The sequence below is a fragment of the Cryptomeria japonica genome, chromosome 1 (genome assembly GCF_030272615.1).
Source record: "Cryptomeria japonica chromosome 1, Sugi_1.0, whole genome shotgun sequence".
In the NCBI taxonomy this organism is placed as follows: Eukaryota; Viridiplantae; Streptophyta; class Pinopsida; order Cupressales; family Cupressaceae; genus Cryptomeria; species Cryptomeria japonica.
This window is the reverse complement of record NC_081405.1, coordinates 502270204-502290245: the sequence shown is the minus strand read 5'-3', so window position 1 is coordinate 502290245 and position 20042 is coordinate 502270204. Positions and strand designations below refer to the sequence as shown.

General features: G+C 33.3%; 1 protein-coding gene across 1 annotated transcript; it reads right to left on the bottom strand.

Moving 5' to 3' along the window:
• Window positions 1-7373: 7373 nt before the first annotated feature.
• Window positions 7374-20033, bottom strand: LOC131857892 (replication protein A 70 kDa DNA-binding subunit A-like). The gene is made up of 6 exons (XM_059210672.1): window positions 19836-20033; window positions 15312-15468; window positions 14783-14852; window positions 14579-14661; window positions 13688-13762; window positions 7374-8500 (listed from the first exon to the last, which is right to left on the bottom strand). Exons 1-6 carry the CDS (start codon window positions 20031-20033, stop codon window positions 7374-7376), a joined length of 1710 nt encoding a protein of 569 aa, XP_059066655.1.
• Window positions 20034-20042: the final 9 nt, after the last annotated feature.

Below are 20042 nucleotides of genomic sequence, written 5' to 3'. Positions count from 1 at the left end.
CGCCACCCCATCTTGTAGAGTTTGCAAAATCAATGCAAACTGTTGTCGAGTCAGTTAGATCTGTTGATTCTCAATTAGATCAATTTCATAGACGATGACAAGAGTTGCATGATTTTTATGCCGATGGTTTAACTTATAGGCAAATCACTGATTTGAAAATAACCAAAGCTCATTTATGTCCATATTTTACCAACCCAAAAACAAGAGAACCAATGCAACCTAACCAGAAAAGAATTTCAATTAGGTGGTGTGTGCATCTAGAAATGGCTAGATACTTTTGGGATAGATGGTGGATGGTTTTTGATTATCCACCACATCGTAATTATGAGGTCCCTTTTTATTTTTTGAAGAAATTATACTGTGAGTTTGTAATGAACCAAAAACCAAATTATTTTGATATTAAGTCATTCCAGGGTGTTGGTCGTGGAATGCCACAGCATAGATTAGGGGCACGGAGTAATAATCCCCTACCGGATCCACCTATAGTTCCACTTGTTGCTCCATCGATTCCTGCAAATGTCCAAAATACATCATTCATTTCGACATTAGATGCTTTGACTTCCCTCACAGGTAACCTAAGTGAGCAAGCTGCTCACATGGCATCTGCTTCTCGATGGATGCCACATATGTGTTCGAGTTGTCATGAGACGTGTGTAGGTCCTACTACTGCTACAGGATCTACTTCAGTTCCAAATGAGCATGATGCAGCAGATGATAGTATGATGACATCTTATATGGATTTTCTTTGCTTGAATGTTCATCTTGACCAGGTATAGATATATATACATGTACATGTCAATCTTTTTATACTTCATTAAATATAGGTATAAACTAAGTGCATCTCTTTTTTTATACAATCTAACACTTCATTAAATAAATTTTGTTTATGTAGATAAGGACTACACCTAATATTAGAGTCAATATTGCATCTACTGGAACACAACTCGGCACACCTTATGGGGTATAGTATAAATTTCTATCTAGACATTGTACTAGATCTTTTTAAGTTAATATGTTATCATCATATACTATATAAATTTTCATGTTGATACATTGAATGCTTCTTTCTCTAGGATTCAGGTCATGAGGGACCCTCTACATCACATCGAGAAGAGGGTCTGACTATTGTGACACCATCTATGGTATGTATCTTATAATTCTTAAATTAAATATGAACTCTTACAATATTGTAACTTAACTTGAAATTATTTAGTACACATATATATGTTCACTAAATATGATTTCATTAAATGCATGTATGCAGGTGGACACTACCATTAGGATAGGTTATCCTCATAATTTTGATCAGAGCCAATTTGAACGCACATCAACATCCTTTGAGGTATTAATATGTAATACTTAATTTGATCTTATTTTGACTCTTAATCTAAGATTTAATTGGACACTTTGAATTTGACCTTGTACAGGAGTTAGCTAGCACTACATTTGGTGTTGATATTTCACAAGATATTGCTAGAGGAGATACTACTAGAGGGTCTGATGAGCATATGGTAAGTTTGTAACTTAATTTATGAATTCTACTATATTTGATAAATGATTCTTTTAATAGTTAATTTCAAGTAATATTTTAATTTTTTTTTTTATTGTACAGCATGAGACAGGTGGATCTGGACCACGTCCCGGGGACAAGAGAGATACTGCTAGAGGATCTGATGAGCATATGGTAAGTTTGTAATTAATTTACGAATTCTACTATATTTGATAAATGATTCTTTTAATAGTTAATTTCAAGTAATATTTTAATATTATTTTTTTATTGTACAGCATGAGACAAGTGGATCTGGACCACGTCCCGGGGACAAGAGAGATACTGCTAGAGGATCTAATGAGCATATGGTAAGTTTGTAACTTAATTTATGAATTCTACTATATTTGATAAATGATTCTTTTAATAGTTAATTTCAAGTAATATTTTAATATTATTTTTTTATTGTACAGCATGAGACAGGTGGATCTGGACCACGTCCCAGGGACAAGAGACCACGAGATGTTATTGATGATAGCACTTAGATTTTAATGTTTATTTGGCTTGGATATGTACTTTTTTATGGACTTTACACATTTGTTTACACGTGCACATACTTTATATATATGGGTAGTTGCATAATAGGATTAGATCATATATATTTTGTGCATACTTTATATATTTTGTGCACATTAGATATTATGTGGAGTGAACATCATGTTACCATCGAGACATATATATGGATTAGATATTATATGGATTATGTGGACTTGAAATTTTACTGTTTATTTGGCTCTGATATGTACTATTTTACGGGCTTTACATATTTGTTTACACGTGCACACACATACTTTATATATATGGATAGTTTCATAATAGGATTAGATCATATATATTATGTGCATACTTTATGTGTATTGTGCCCATTAGATATTATGTGGACTTGAAATTATGTGCACATTAGATCATATATATTGACTTGAAATTATGTGGACTTGAAATTTTGTGCATACTTTATATATTATGTGGACTTGAAATTTTATTTATGGAAGTTGTGCTTAAACAACTTTATAGGCATTATGTGGACTTGTAATTTTATTTTTGGAATTTCATTTAAATAGTTCTTGTGATTAGATAAACTAAATGTGCATACATCATGAACTAAGTATCGAAACATATCTTATAATTATAACATATTCTAAATTAAAAAGTATCATTTAACAAATATAATGAATAGAACTTGATTAAAACATAATTATCTCATTCATAAATTTGACCAATAGTCTCTCATTTATGTATATTGTACACAAAATGTAATCAAGAAGACATATCTAAAATAAAATAAACAGTCTATTTAAATAACTTTGTTTTCATTGATGCCTTCTACTTGTGGTAGACCTGAAACAAAATTTTACTAGATTCATTCTGTTATACCATCTGCATCCTCTCTCTTTTGCAAAGCATCTATAATTGTCTCATGCTCTTCCATAGAGAGAGTCCATAATTGTTTATTAGCAGGCCTGCCACGATATCTATCCAATTTTATATTAGTTTCCACTACCAAATGCGAGTAATGTATAATCTTCTTCTCTAATTCATAATCTTCAAATGTGGGCAATCCATTCTTTCTTGTTAGATATTTGCATAGCCAAGTGCCAACAACAACCACAGATCCTGTTGGATAGTCATAACCATCATCATCTACTTGAGGAGTAGTTAGCTTATGTTTTGGCTCTACACATCAAGCCAACCAATACTCTGTCCCCTCTTCATTGTCCTCTGGTGCAACAATAGCATAGACATGTCCTATGCACAAAACAATTTTATTTTAATATTTAATGAGAAATAAAAACAAAAATATACACTGTAAGATTTCATAAATTTATGTACTATTTAATAAATTAAAACAAATTTCAAAAATAATTTTACCTTGTTGTATAAGATCTGAAATGCGATCATAGTCATTTGATGCAAACATTTGATCCATATCTTCATCAGTCCTTTCATGCGGATCATTTGCATCTATGGGTGTCAATGATCTTTGTTGCCATTCTTCAACCCATTCCTTATTCTCACAAAATTCCCAATCTCCAGAAACACAAAACTGACAAAAGCAAGCAAGTTGCCTTGTGAATATAGTCCATGTGTTTGAATTAGAACTCTTAAATGAATGCCATTTAGCTGATCCAATGATGGTATTACAATCATGCCGAATAGGAATACTATTTTCCTCTATCAACCAGAAGAAACGTCGAATTGCAGAGTTTTCAGTTGATCCTTTTGACAACTTTGAATTGCACCAATTTACAACTGTACGAGCATCTCTGAATTTCACTACATCCTCAAATTTTAATTGTTCTCTAGCAAGAGCTCTTTTTATATAGGCGCCAGCTCCATCGTGTTCCCCCTTACCATGTCTCGCTTCAAAAAAACTCCATAAATGTTGGACATTGGTTATCTTTTGAACTTTGCATAGCCAATAAAACATTCTTGCATTTTTGAATTGTCCAGTGTAGTTATCTAACCATATCATATGTTGTTTCATGTCAATTTCTCTTTCCTTAAGATTATCATAAAATACCTCAAAGCAATGTTGGACAAACTCTGAAGAGTGTAATCGATTATCGCTAACATAGAAATGATACTCCCTCAAAAAATTTCTGTTATCTTTTGTACTGTCATGGTCATGTCTATATATAATGTGCACAAATATGGCCACTTGCACTGAGTTGTAGTATTGTGATTGAGTTTCCTCTTGTGGTTTTAGAGTATAATTTTCTGCAAAATCTACAACTGATACTATTGTTCCAACTGGAAATGTGTTCTTGCATATGCGAAACTGTCCATCAAGCCATCGGGCATGTTGGGAATGTTTCACATATTTTGGAACAATATGAGTTTTAAACTCACTAATAAATGCATTCACACTATTATGTTCTATAATCAATTCTAAACATGTATTCTATATTTTTAAATCTCCTAACATCAACCATTTTTTGTCCAAACTCAGATGAAACATGTTCATGCAAACATTCACCTATCGAAGAATAGTTCCCACATAAATTGCAAAGATCATAAATGCATGAATTGGAAAGAAATAATTGTTTATTAGGTGGTTTACAAAATAAACTTCCAATAAAATCTTTTATAGTTTCAGGTGGAACATAAACACCACAATCCTGCACAAGATCATTACCATGCAACATACAATGAATATATCGAAAAACATCATAATAGTAACGAAACTGGACATGAGTTTTACAACAATAAGATATTCTTTGTTTATTGATTTTAACATACCAGGGTTTGCATTTTTCAAATGATCTTTGACTAATTCGTAAATTCATTAACACAGATTCATCACTAAATTTTTTAAATAATTCAGTTTGAGTCATGTCAAGAAGATGTTTTGGATGAGGATCACAAATTTTTGATCCCACCCTTAACTTTAAAACATCTCTAGCATTTGATAAAACTCTAGTGTTATCATGCCAAAATTTTGCAATTAATTGTTTAGTTTCATCATTTAATTTCATGTCCGACCTTTGAAGTCTACCGCTAAAACTCCAACAATGGTTTAGTGGATCAATTTCAATTGTATCTCTTCTTTTGGCCGCTCTTGACAAGGTTCTACGATGTAAGTTCAAATAGCCACTTATATCAGTTAACATTCTTTTACTAACAATCATTTTGTCAACTATAGCAGTCATTATAACTTCACGTGCTGCATTCTTATCTTTAGATCAACGTCTTTTTCCTATAGAATCGATGGCACTGGCAACAGTAGATACAACTTGCTTATATGATTCATCTTTTCTTTTTGGTTTTGCATAAATACCTATTTTTTTCATGACTTTACGCATTTTTAACATTTTTATTAATTGTAGCATTAATTGACATTGGAATCCTAACTTTTTATTATAGAAAAATTGTTTATATAATCTGTTTGCATGTGTTCTAATTTGTCTCCAAGAAACTAACCCATTAAGATTATCTAGCACATTGCTATCAATAGTAAACAAATTACATTTATTTTCTTTTAGAGAGGGTGGTGTAATATTTTCAATTTTTATTTCTTTTCGTATTGGTGTATGAAATTTATATCCACCTTCATTTAAATCAGCAATTTGATTGGCATCATAGTCATCAGGATTTAAAAACATACCAAGATTCACATCCACATCAACATTTGCATCAATAGTCATACCCGTGTGTGGTTCTACATTTCTTGCATCCATCATGATGTCTTCAATGGTCTCATCTACAACGGGCACTGAACTAGATGCTTCAGAAGTGTTATTCAATTGTCGTTGTTGTGATCTTCAATCTCTTTGGCATTTTGCCTCCTTCTCTCTTTGTGCTTGAATTTCGTCCACTGTCATTGTCCTCTTTTTTTTCTTTTGACATTGCTTAGAACCCATTTTTACAAACTCGTCTTCAAAAAATAATATCTTTTTACTGAGTTCTTCAAAAAATCGTGTAAAAAATATTAAAAAGTACTGCCAAATGATGTAAAAAATCTTTGTCAGTACGGATTTCAATGATAGTGTGGGAAATCGATGCAATCTATCTTTTTTTTTTACAATAACGGTTATTTAGAAATGGGGGCCCATTGTTAAATCCAACGGGCCCCTGTTTATGAAACGGGCCCCTATTTATGAAACGGGCCCCCGTTATGCAAAATTTGAATTCACAACCCGCCACTTGCCTCAAGATTAGGCCTGGGATAGGCCTAGGATGGCCACACCTGAGACATGAACCTGCAAATTCAAAGCTCCATGAATGAAAGCACAAATATGATGAAATGAAATAGTTTACGTGCCTCTAATCAGAGAATTTCTATACGAAATTGAAACCCATTTCAGATTATACTGTCTAGATTCTAAATATGTAAATTAATTTAAAAATTGATTATTTTAACTATTTTTCATTTAATTTATACTAAATCAGGTTCATAAATTTGAAATATTAACTAATTTTCTTAATTTAATAACTTTTTTATTTTAATGAATTTTGAAAAAAAAATTATATGTCATCAATCTACACAAAATTCTTTTCAATTTACAAAAAAAAAATTCAAAAAATGCTAAGTTTATGTCAAATTATGTGGGTCGTACACGTCAAATTTTTAAAAAGATAATTACGGCCATTAAAAAATTAATTAAAAAAAAATATTTGAAAAAAAAATACAGAAAAATATGCTCATCAATCTTCAGTGTGTTACAAACCATTTCCCAAAATGGTTTGAGAAAATAATTTTAATTGTGTCAAAAAGTGTGGGTCGTACACATGCATGGTATGGTCCTGAAACAGGCATTTTTAAAACATAGTTTTTAGAACTCCATTCAAAAAGTTTTTTTATTATGTGGGTATTAAAATAAATTACATATTTGAAAAGTACACTCAGAGAGCTATCTTTTATTTTACTGACTTTTTCCAAGATTCAATCTCTAAGTGTTTCAAAATTTAAGCTCAAGTGAGACAAAATCTGAAAAATAGGGAAAACACTTCCACTTTTTGGCCAAAAAGTGGACTCATCTTCTTGCACTGACCCTATAGTTATGTATTGTATTGTTATACAAATAGGTATAAGACCAGAAAAAGAACAATATACGTGCCTATATGTATACTTTATTTGCAAACAACATAGTGTCAACACATTTAAAAGTAATGACTATGACTGAAAATAACTTATGTCGAGGAAAAAATTTCAAACAGATAATTGGTAGATGTAAGAAATGTCCATATAGATATTTATAGAAGCACTCTTGTCTTTGTAAAACGTACTTGTTTGTATATGTAAAAGTATTAAATATGAAAGTTAGCTAATAGTATAATAGTATTGTAAACTGCAAAGTTTAATAATTAGAAAAGATGCGTTATAATTTTAAGTGTTTGTACTTAGGCAGCCAATTTCTGGAAGTAATGCATGGCACTCAACTTTGAAGTCAACAGGAGCAACTTTATTGACTATCACTTTCATCTTCATTTCTGAATTATATGTCTTAGTAGAAACCAACACTATGAATGAATAGTAACATGACAGTAGTGTCTTGATCATTGAGGAAGGTGTCTCTATTGTTGTTGTATCATTTTGTAGTGCATAGAGTTGTTTTGCAGTTTTGTGTAGCAAGTGAATGCCACCCTCATCAAATGTAGTGGCCCATAGAGTACCCGTAGCATCTTGCAACTTTAGAGGCAAGAGGTAACTATAATTACAGTCTTGCATAGTCATTTGACATCTAGAGCAGAACCAAGAATCATCAGCGTGTTGTGTACATTTTTTCTTGTAAGGCCTTCCATTGACTATCAATAGGCAAGTTGCGTAATAGAAATTTTGGTCATTGACGTTCACAAAGTGCAAAACAACTAGCAATGTTATCTGAATTGTTTCTGGTTTGATGCTCATCCGCTCACGGATTAAAGAAATTGTCATTCTAGTATATCTGCCATCTATGTGGATAGTTTTCGCAACAAAGGGTACAACAAGCAAAGGGTCCTTTCCTCTTAATGTTAGAAGCTCTGCTTCTAGAAAACTTGGGTTGATATGTAATGTTGTTGCAGTTGTTATGTTTATAAGCTTCCCATTGAAATAGCCAACATGAGCATTATGCAAAGCAAGGATAAGCACACTATCATTGGTCAACATATTTTTCAATTCGAGGCCCTTTTGTTCTACCATTGGACCCCATAAATTTATGTCAATTGTTGAACCAGATAGATCATTAATTTTCACCAAACATTTTTGTGTTTGACTGCCATCTTTCCTGTGTATAGGAATGATATCTCCAACATATAGAACAAGACCAATTATGTCAACCAGGGTGTTATTTGTTAGATGAAACAATTCATTAATGGGCGTGAAAGGAGGACTTTGTCGATCTAGTTGTTCTTCATTGGTGCAACGTTTTAGAATGGATGTATCAGACAAGGTGATTTCTAAATGGTTGTTTAGTTTGTTGTACCTTGCATTTGCCTCCTTAACAGATCCTTTTGAAATAATATAATGTGAACCTATGTCCACACAGTTAGAGTGTAACTTAGCTATCTCATCAAAACATGTAATTCTAATTTCAGAACCGTCACAATCAACAATGTCAAAGCTAAACACATGGCCATTTTTGGTCGCTGTGCTATATGCCTTAATAGGTCGTTTATGAGTAACTCTCCCTTTGATAGTCCATTTATTTTGGTATGGATTCAAAGTTTTGATAGGGCTTATATTTTCAAAAGTTGTTGTTTGTGGGGATGGCAATTCAGTTGCAAACTGAAGAGATCATTTAGATGTTGATGGTCTGTCCTCAGACATAATTTCTAGTTGTTGTTCTTTGAATAGATATTCTGGTTTACCAAAGAACGGACAATCAGTTTGTTTCACTTCTAGACTAAGTATTACAATAGTCTTGTGAAAGAAAAAGACTTTTTCTTAAATTACTATTAATTATACATAAATGAAATTAAAAAAAGATGAAACATATTGTATTTAATAATCATAGTTGATTTCCTACCTTGTGTTCCATATGTATCGGCATGTATAGGTCGATAACTAGACTATTGTGCCTATTTTTAGAATATCTGAATCTACCAAAGTATCATATTTAGAAGGCAAGATTGCCAATTGCATGTATGTGCCATCAGATAACACTAATCTATGTCTGTCAGTATCATCTTTGCTTTTCTGCATTTTCTGAAATGATAAAACTTGTAGCAATGTTGAAGGAAGGTCATCCCCAGCATTGATAGATTGAATTGCAAAAGGGCAGGGACATACTCTTGGTTTTTTGCCTACAAAAAATAATATGAATATAGAGGATTTAATTTTAATGGCAACCAGCTCATATATTTCCTTACTTGTTAATGTAAAGCTTGTGTTAGTAAATTATGTAATCAAGCTATGTTATGTATAGAGTATGCATCTACTTTTGTACTATGCTATGAAAAAAGCATGAATGTGGTAATGAAAAGAATGGTATGGAAAAGACCGATGAACTGTCGAAAAAAAGAGCATAAAAGCTTTCTATATTGAAAAGTTTTGATAATTTAGCTTACCAAATTATCAATAGTGGAGTGCTCTATGGATTCAGAGGTAGCTGCTAAAGATGCCATTGTGCATATATACCTTTTGAGAATTAAAAGTAAATTATAAGCATGATGAATTGTAGTTCTTATATCAGAATACAATCACAACATGATGTAAGCTTATCAAAGGTATATATGCAGAAGCAGAGTAAAATTAAGCGAGCATTGAGTAACATTGTTACAGTTTATTTTTTGTTTCAAATGGTAATGAATTGATCATAATGTGATTGAAACATGCATTGAAAGTGATAATTGGTCATATGTTGATAAGCTCAAAAAACATTAAATATGACATAATGATTTATATATTTGAGAGCATATTAACAAAATATGAGTTTATCTGATCAAAGATCTTTGAAAATATGGGATGCCTCTATCTGTTTTGAATGTCAACCATAAAAAGAATGTAACTTTTCAAAGATTGAATAATTACAACAACATAGGATCAACCCAAGCAACCCATCCAAGGTTGTTATCACTCCATTTAAATACTTTGTCTCCCAATGTGAAAAGAACCATTGGATCAACTAATTGTTCAGTACTTGGTATTGCGAAAGGTGCAACTTCAATACTATCTATGGTTGTTACAACACTAGAAGATGTAGAGAGGTTGACTGTTGTTTGGTTTGGTGATTTATGTTCGTAGTGGGCAATGATCTTTCTGAGGTTACTCTTTAACTTGTTTCTTTCTTGCAACATGCTTTCAATTACAATGTTGATGTCCTCTGTTGCTTTCAAACTTGTATCCATTGTTGAAATTTGATAGTGTTAGTGTGGTTGTTTTTTGTTTGAATGACAGAGTGGAAATGCATCACTACAAAAAATGAACATACAAGAATAATAGAGAAAATCTTTAAGTAGATCACATTTTTTTTTGTCAACCATAATGAATTTACTATTAACTAACTCTAAAAACTTGTAATAATTACGGCAATACATTAAGTTTTGTAAATTTTCTAATGAGTCAAGTTACAAAGCTTTCACTTTGCAAGAGAAGTGCTTAGTTGCATTTATTTTAGAGTGGGTGTATATATATCCATGTGTACATATATAGGTATACATGTGTATATTAGTGTACATAGATGTATACATATACATCTGATATATATGCATATATATCTATATGTATACATGGATACATATTTAAGTATGGGCATGAATGCTTTTAGTGTGTAACGTAAGTATTCAATTTTATAGTTATCACAAAATTAGAATTATAGACATCAATTACAATATATTAATGTTCTAAATATGGAACATTTCTCAGTGGTTATTTATCTTGTAGATTAAAAGCCTTCATGTGCACAAAGTCAGTTATCTTATTTGTGTTACATTGACCAAATATTTTGTCAACCAATGTTGTCTTGTGGTCATCTCCATGTGTGGGCTCTGTTGGCAAAGCGATGCTATTTTTAATGATTTCATCTAAAGGCTGCACATGAAAGGTGACGTTCTCTATGGCTGGTTGCAACCTTAAAATCTAATTTGTTTTGTTGATGTCAACAATATTTTGCTCTGCTTTTTTTTCTCTAGAAATTTCCACATAAGGTTATTAGCTTTTGTTCTCGTTGTGACTGTTCTATGCTCTGTTTCCCAAGTGATGTTGTCTTTAATGATGTCTTTAATTATTTTGTCCTTGAGGCTATGCATGAATGTCGATGTTCTTTATGGGTGTTTGCAACCTTAAAATGGAATTTGTTTTGTTGTTGTTGCCAATATTTCACTCTGCAATTTTGACTCTTGAAATGCTCGCATAGATTGTTGGGTTTTGTTCTCGTTGTGACTATTTTGGTGGTTACATTTGGTTCTCATTGTGACTATTTTATTGGCCTTCCTTGTGAGCTTGACATCGTTAATGGTTTGAAGTTGCAAGGTAAGGTTCCTTTTTTTTTAAATATGTTTTTGTTTTGTATTGCATTTTGTTTATAGCCTATTTATTTTCTCCTTCCTTGTGATTGCAGGGTTGTTGCTTTGTTTATGTTATTTAACTATTTGTGGACGTGACTACTTTCAGAGTACAACATAGAGTACACTATGTACATATACATACACACATGTCTATATGTACATACATGCATATATATATGTGTACATGTCTATATTGATATACATGTATAGATGCCTACACATGCATGTATGTATATATATGTACATATGTGTATGCACATATACATATATCAGTACTTCAATGTGTTATATATATATATATATATATACAGTTTGTTTATGTTTTTTAACTATTTGTGGACGTGACTACATTCAAACTATAGTGTACTCTTGTATTGACAAATCTTACACACTTTACAATGGAGCTATTAAAACAGAGAATTAATAAAACCCTATATACACATGTATATATATACGTACATGTGTGTGTGTGTGTGTGTGTGTGTGTGTGTGTGTGTCTATATATATATATATATACACTCTAACAATTTCTTAATCTTTGCACACATAAAGAACGTCGACAATCATGCACAGCCTTGGGGACAAAATCATTAAAGACAATGTTGTTTGAGAAATAGAGCACATGCATGGAGATGACCACAGGAAAACATTCTTCACAACAACAAAAGAAATTAGATTTTAGGGATCTAACCAGCAACGTGTTTGATTCGGCTCCTTTATGAGCTCCACGACTTGAATGCTTTGATGTTCTTGCAAGGTTGTTTGTTTGTTTATATTGTTTAGGTTTTTTTATGTTGTTTAATTGTTTGTGGTTGTTGTAGACAATATTTCACTATGTAAATTTTCGCATAAGGTTGCATATAGTTGTGGAGTTAGGTTTTGTCTTGGTTATGACAGTTTTATATGGTTTGTTTGTGAGCTTCATGCCATGAATGGTTTGAATTTGGAAGGTAAGCTTGGGTTTTATTTAAACTCTTTTTTGTTTTGTAACGCATTTTTTGTATGTTCTGCTTATTTTCTCCTTTCGTCTGCTTGCAAGGTTGTCTTATTGTAAGTATTTTGCTCTCTAAATTTTCTTGTAATTTTTGATTTAGTTGTCGACTTAGGTTTTGTTTTAGCTATGAGTATTTATTGCTCTGTGCACACGAAGGCTTTTATTCAGTAAGATAAATTGATATATATATGTACATCATGTGTATATATATGAAGATGTATATATATAATTGCATTTGTATAAACATACATATATATATATAGAAGTATTCACACTGTAAAAATTCCTTTATGCATGTAGGCTTGCTACTTTGTTCATGTTATTTAACTATTTGTGGGCATGACTACTTTCAGACTACAACATAGTACTCTATGCACACACACACACACACACACACACACACACACACACACACACACACACATATATATATATATATATGCGTACATGTGTGTATTGATATACATGTATAGATGCCTACACATACATGTATGTATATATATGTACATATGTGTATGCACACATACATATATCAGTACTTCAATGTGTTCTATATATATATATATATATATATATATATATATATATATATATATATATATATATATATATATATATATATATATATATATATATATATATATATATATATATATATATTTGTTTATGTTTTTTAACTGTTTGTGGACATGACTACATTCAAACTACAATGTAGTCTTGTATCGACAAATATATATATATATATATATATATGTACATGTGTATATGCATACATATACATATATATATATAGATTTATATAGATATATTAGTACTCTAACAATTTCTTAATCTTTGCACACATAAAGAACGTCGACAATCATGCATAGCCTTGGCAACAAAATCATTAAAGACGACGTTGTTTGAGAAACAGAGCACATGCATGGACCACAGGAAAATATTCTTGACAACAGCAAAAGAAATTAGATTCTACAGATCTAACCAGCAAACTAAAACACTTCTAACATAAGCCAAAATTTCCTTAGTAACCGAATGGTCAAAACCTAAATACTTGTCAAAGTGAACAGAGACGATGTAGACTAAAAGTAATCATGTCCACAAACACTTAAATAACACAACCAAAGTAACAATCCTACAAGCATAGCATAGCCAAAAATAAGGATGGTATCAAATAATGCATTACAAATTTTGAAAACTTTAAAAACAAAATAAACAAGTACCTGGCAATGTAAAACCATTAACGCCGACAACCTCATAAACAAGCCCAATAAAACAGTCCACATTGGTGCACATAACTGGGAACGAAAAGATTAAAACAAAGTAATAAACTTAAATGAATAAATATCTGCAAATAGAAAAACCAAACTAAAACCCTTTTGACCTACAACAAAAGACACAAAGTAGTAACCTTGCAACTACACCAAACTGAGAAATAACCAGAGTATAGAAAAACACAGTACAAAACAAAAAAGAATCTAACCAAAACTAGAACTTACCTTGCAAATTCAAACCATTCACTCAAAGTGACAACAAAACCTAAGTCAAAAACTATATCCAAAGAAATGTGAAAGTGCCTAGCAAACTAAAAGTAGTCATGGCCACAAACAGTTAAATAATATAGACGAAGCAACATCCCTGCAAGCAGAGCCAAGGAGGAAATAAGCAGACTATAATAAAAAAGCATTACAAAACCGGAAAATAATTTAATAAAATCAATGCTTACCTTAAGAATTCAAACCATTCACAGCCGACAACTATATGCAACCTTATGCGAATATTTGCAGGCCGAAACATTGCCAGCAACGACAAAACCAATTAGATTTTAGGGTTCCAAGGGTGCATAAAGAATCTAAATAAAACGGGAACTTATCTTGGAATTTCAATAGTCATGACCACAAAAAGTTAAATAACATAAACAAACAAACAACCCTACAAGCACATCAAACCATTCAAGGCATAAACCTCATAAAGGAACTGAATAAAACAGGCACAACGAGAGCAAAACCTAACTGCACCACTATATACAAACCCATGTGAAAATTTGTAGAGCAAAATAAGGCTTACAACAATAAAAAAAATTAAATATTACGGTTGCAAGTGGCGGAACTTACGTTGCCAATTCAAAGCATGCACGTCGTGAAAGTCAAGTAGCCACGCCCACAAACAATTAAAGAACATAAACAAACCGACAATTCTGCAAGCACACAGAAGGAAAAAATAAGTAAAATGCATTACAAAAAGAAAAAGAAAACAAATAATACAAAAATCTACCTTGCAAATTCAAACCTTTCACGACTTGGAACTCATAGAACAACCTTGGAAATTGCTTCCAAACTGGAGGGAGCAATGCCCACAAACAGTTAAGCACAGAAACAGAGGAGCAACCTTGCAAGCACATGGAAGCACAAAATAAACAAACTATAAACAAAATGGAATACAAAAGAAAGATATATTTTTAAAAAATGGAACCTTACCTTACAACTTCAAACCATTTACAGTGTCAAGCTCACAAGGAAGCCCAGTAAAATAGTCACAATGAGAACCAAAAGTAACCAGCAAAATAGTCAAAACAAGAACAAAACCCCACAATCTATGCAAATAATTGCAGAGCCAAAATTGTAGAGCGAAGTATTCGAACAAAACCCAACAATCTATGCGAACATTTCCAAAGCAAAAATTGCAGAACGAGATATTTGAACAAAACCCAACAATCTATGCGAACATCTCCAGAGCAAAAGTTGCAGAGTGAAATATTGCGGACAACACACGGAACCACAAAATAAACAGGCTATAAACAAAATGGAATACAAAAGGAAAACCTATTTAAAAAAAATGGAAGCTCACCTTGCAACTTCAAACCATTAACGGTGCCAAGCTCAGAAGGAAGCCCAGTAAAATAGTCACAAAATAGGACAAGATATTCGAACAAAACCCACCAATCTATGCGAACATTTGCAGAGCAGAAATTGCAGAGTGAAATATTCGAACAAAGCCCAACAATCTATGCAAACATTTCTAGACAGAAAATTGCAGAGCGAAATATTCGAACAAAAGCCAACAATCTATGCGAACATTTGCAGAACATAAATTGCAGAGCGAAATATCGGCGACAACAACAAAACAAACAACATTTTAGGGTTGCCAACACACATAAAGAACGTCGACATTCGTGCACAGCCTCGAGGACAAAATCATTAAAGACAACATTCATTGGGAAATAGAGCGCACACAGAGAGAGGATACACGCACGCACCGGAGAAAACAACTTACACGCACCCACCAGAGAAAGAACGCCCCCGACAAGACATTCCGGTGGCTACCGGAATGTCTTGCAATTTTCCGGCGGCTTTCTCCCACTAAAAGCCTATCGGCTTAACAAGAGATATGAAGCATGCAAGAGAAAGGGGAAATATTATTTCTAATATAATAATTATGGTAAATTTTTACCACAATATTCTTATATTGGAATGTATCGCATTCACTATATTAATCGAATCAACTGACGACATAGATTGACAGTCTATGTTTAAGGTGAGATGTGCAAGATGATTACTGTGTCTAAAGTAATTGGATCATTATTCATTTATTTTTTTTGCTATATTATTTTTTACCTACTTTTTTTCACTAATTGTTTGCTACTCATCAAGACATTGATATCTTTTATTGATGTTATATCTATACCACTCTTCTTGCAAAATAATCATAGTTAATATGAGAACACAAGTAAGCATATTTGATCATTATTGAAAAAGACTAAGTTATTGATCTTGATAAGGCCATTTATTCCAATGCTTGACCTAAAATATCTAAATGAAATTTGAAATCCGCTACTTATCTAGGTGGAACACACGATCTAGTTCAATTGAGATCTAGGCTTACTTGCAAGAATTAACTGACATTGCCACTAAATTTCATTGTAATCAAGTGGAAAGGTCTTAACTCAATATTAAATATTATCAAATAGACATCCATAACGGTGGATAGATAATGTGGTGTAAAGTCTACCTACTTCCAAAATAGAAGAGACAAAGAGAAAGGAAGAGAATAAGAAAGTGATTAAATCAATTCTAATAACATTTAATTATTATTTATAATTTCATAAAAAGAACATAAATCAATAAAATAAATTTCAAACTTAAATCTAAATTCAAAATTAAAGTATATCAAAATTTAATAATATTAAAAAAATAATAATTAGTAACAATAATTATTTAAAATTATTTTATTAAACTAATAAATAATTTATGAAAATAAATTTAAAAATTAAATTCAAAAATTAAAATTAACTAAATTTAAATATATCAAAATTTAAATATTAAAAAATAATAATTTAAACAATGATTATAAATAATAAATTTATTACATTGATAAATAAAATGTAAAACTAATTTTTAAAGTTAATAATAAATATAAAAATTGATTCCAAAATAAAAAAATGAAAAAAATGTACTATTATGGAACGACAGTTGCGAATGATCAGAGATTTGATCTTTAGAGGGTTTTTACAGAGCCGAACACCAAAGGGTTAGGGTTTATGCAGAGCTGCTCATCACGAGGGCTAGGGTTTGCAGCAGTGGTTGATTCCTTATGGCATTCACTCAAAGATGCGGCACACTGTCAATCCCCATCTTAGCACAGCCAGAACTTGGGCTCTAGTCCTCTTGTCTGATGCTTTTGCATTGCCAGAGAGGCACAACCACCTGCGCCAATCTAATCTTGAGCATAACTAGACGACTAACGTGACTACACTAACCATTCTGTCAAATCTTCCTCCAACATCTCTTCTTTATCATTCCACCGGCTCAACATACGCAGAGGAAGGTGAAATCTCAAATGAATTAGAAAATGGCAATGTTGTCTACTTAAACATTTCCGGCGTGGAACAAAGGACAACTATTGACAGACTCACTCACCAGGGAAGTATTGAAAAAGTTAAAACTTGGAGGGAGAAAGAGGTCTGCAAACCTGTCTGCGAGTTGGTCGAGGAAACCATGGTGACGTGGACACCTCGGCATCTCTGTGGAGGGGTTAATTCTCCTCCACCTGGTTTGAAATTCCTATCCACTGCTTTGTTTTTCCATTTTTTCTTTCCTTCTGTTTGCAAATTTAATTCTGCACTTCATTTAATTTGCAACTCCCCCCACCTACCTGGTCACTCGTGCGGCTTAACCTTTGGCTTCCTATGGAGCCAGAGTCAGATGGCAGTGTCATTAATAGCCCTAAGTCCATAGATCAAGCTAAATCTCCGCCAAAAAAAACTTTTGCCAAAACCGTCTCCCCGCCTACAAATGGAGTCAACCCTAACGCGTAATTTTCTAAGGCTCCTAGAAAAGAATGATCCGGTGAGGAAGGTAAGTGCCCTAGCACTATCTCGGGTTCCTTCTGCATTTCGCCCAATTTGGAAATGTTGAATGAAATTGCCTCGAAAAAGACTAGGTTAAGTAATACGGCCATTTTCTTTACATGTGTTGATGTTGAGAAATGTCCACCTAGGAAATTTTTAGATGACTGGTTTCATAACCTCTGGAATTTAAAATTAGGGCTTAAAATATCATTTTGCAAACAAATTCAAAAGGGTCTCTACCTTATTTTTTTCAATTCTCACGAGGCTCAAAGGGAGGCACTAAAGCGTCAATACTGGACAGTGGGGAATACTTCCTTCTGTGCCCTAGCTTGGTCTCCAGAGGCAGTTGGTGATGAGGTTCTTGCACTATCCTCCCCTAGGTGGGTCATCCTCAAGGATTTGTATTGATGAAACAACCTGCCTTGTCCCTAACCTGGATGCCAGAATGCTTGTGTCGATTAAGCCAGGGATTGATATCCCACCATATTTAACCCTAAACGTCAATGAAGAAACCTTTGTTTGCCTTATTAAAATGCTTAAAGGATTAAATGCATGCTTTCTCTGCAAAAAAGAAGGGCATCTTCGAAAAAATTTCCCAATCATTAATCACAGAATTCATAAACCCAACATTAACTCAACTGATGCTTCCACAAACCCTAGAACCAATATTTTTCAATACTCATCCACCTCGCTCCCTGTTAACGAAGAAGCTGCTATTCCTGTCACCATTTCTTCAGAATTAAAACCCATGCACATTGATCACACACCCCTTGTCTCAGACCAACTCGGTCTGGCCTCTAACCCAACAATTGGTCCTTCAGAATCACCCTCTGACTGTTTTCAGTTGGTCACTTCTAGGAAGCATAGGAGGAAAATTAGCAACCTGAATGCCCCAAATCAAAACCATCCTAATATCCCAACTATCAGCCAAGGAATGAGCATCTGCGATTACCCCCTCCCTACAAATTATAGCTCACCCACTCCCGCTCGAACCTCGACGAACTTTATTGTAAAAAAAATGGTTAAAAAAATTGAGAACCCTAGTCGAAGTGCCGATGTTGCAAGCACCAGTGATAACTCTGCATGTGTGATGATTAGATCTAAACCCCCAAGAATTTGGACTCCTCATCACCTGCAGGGCTTACCCCTGAAGTTAACATCACCAACCCTTTGATAGCCTCTATGCTCAAAGAGTTAGAAGATAATCATGTTATTGAAGTAATCTACACCAATAAGGGTCTTGAAGAAATTAGGTCTAGCACAGTGCTCCTTGGCTTTCCAGACTCCTAGATATCTGGGTCCAACATAGGAGGAATTGCAGCTACTAGGAATGAACCATCTAAAGTTAGTGAAGATGAGGACGACCTTATGAAAGGATCCTCCTTGACTAAAAAGAAAGGTAGGCCTTGAATAAAAATAAATTTGGAGATCCTTGCGGTCTCCCTAGTTGAACCTCTTAACCCTCCTCTCTAATGAAATACATCTCTTGGAATATTAGAGGCCTTGAGTCACCTGATAGGAAGTTTGTCATCAAAAGTTCTCTGAGCCACCACAAGAACATAGATTCTTAAATCCATGGGTTTCCATCTTGACACATCACTTGACTTTATCTGGAGAGATGCAATCAAAATCTGCACCAACCACCCGAAAGGAAAGGGAGGAGTTGGCCTTCTTATCTCCCCTAAGTGGGCAAGCAACATTAGGGATAAAGGGATCTCCCCATGCAACAGAGCAGCCTAGGCTACCCTAGATATTAGGGGTTCCAGCTTTGGCGTTTGTTCTATATATGCACCTAATGACTACAAGGAAAGAGTGTCCCTTTAGATCAAGCTGACTTCCTCCCAAGTATCCCCTGGATAGTGGCTGGAGATTTCAATATGACTGAGCATCAAGATGACAAGGCTAGGGGACTTCCTTTTGAATGGAAAAATGCAGAAAAACCTCACTGGGACAAACTTAAATAAAAAATCCAGTTATTTGACCCCCTCGAGGGCACTAAAACTGCTGCTTCTAACCTATGGTACACTTGGTGCAACTTTCAACAAGGTCCCAATCGTATTTATTCCAGACTGGACAGATTTTATGTTAACAATGACTTCTTCTCCTTCTCCCCTAACCACTTGGGGAGTGCAGTTGTTGTCCTGCCAGTTACCCTTTTTGACCATTTCCCTATCCTTGCGGTCATTAACACTAGAAACGCTATCCCCATCAGCGGCTCCCATAGCAAGAAA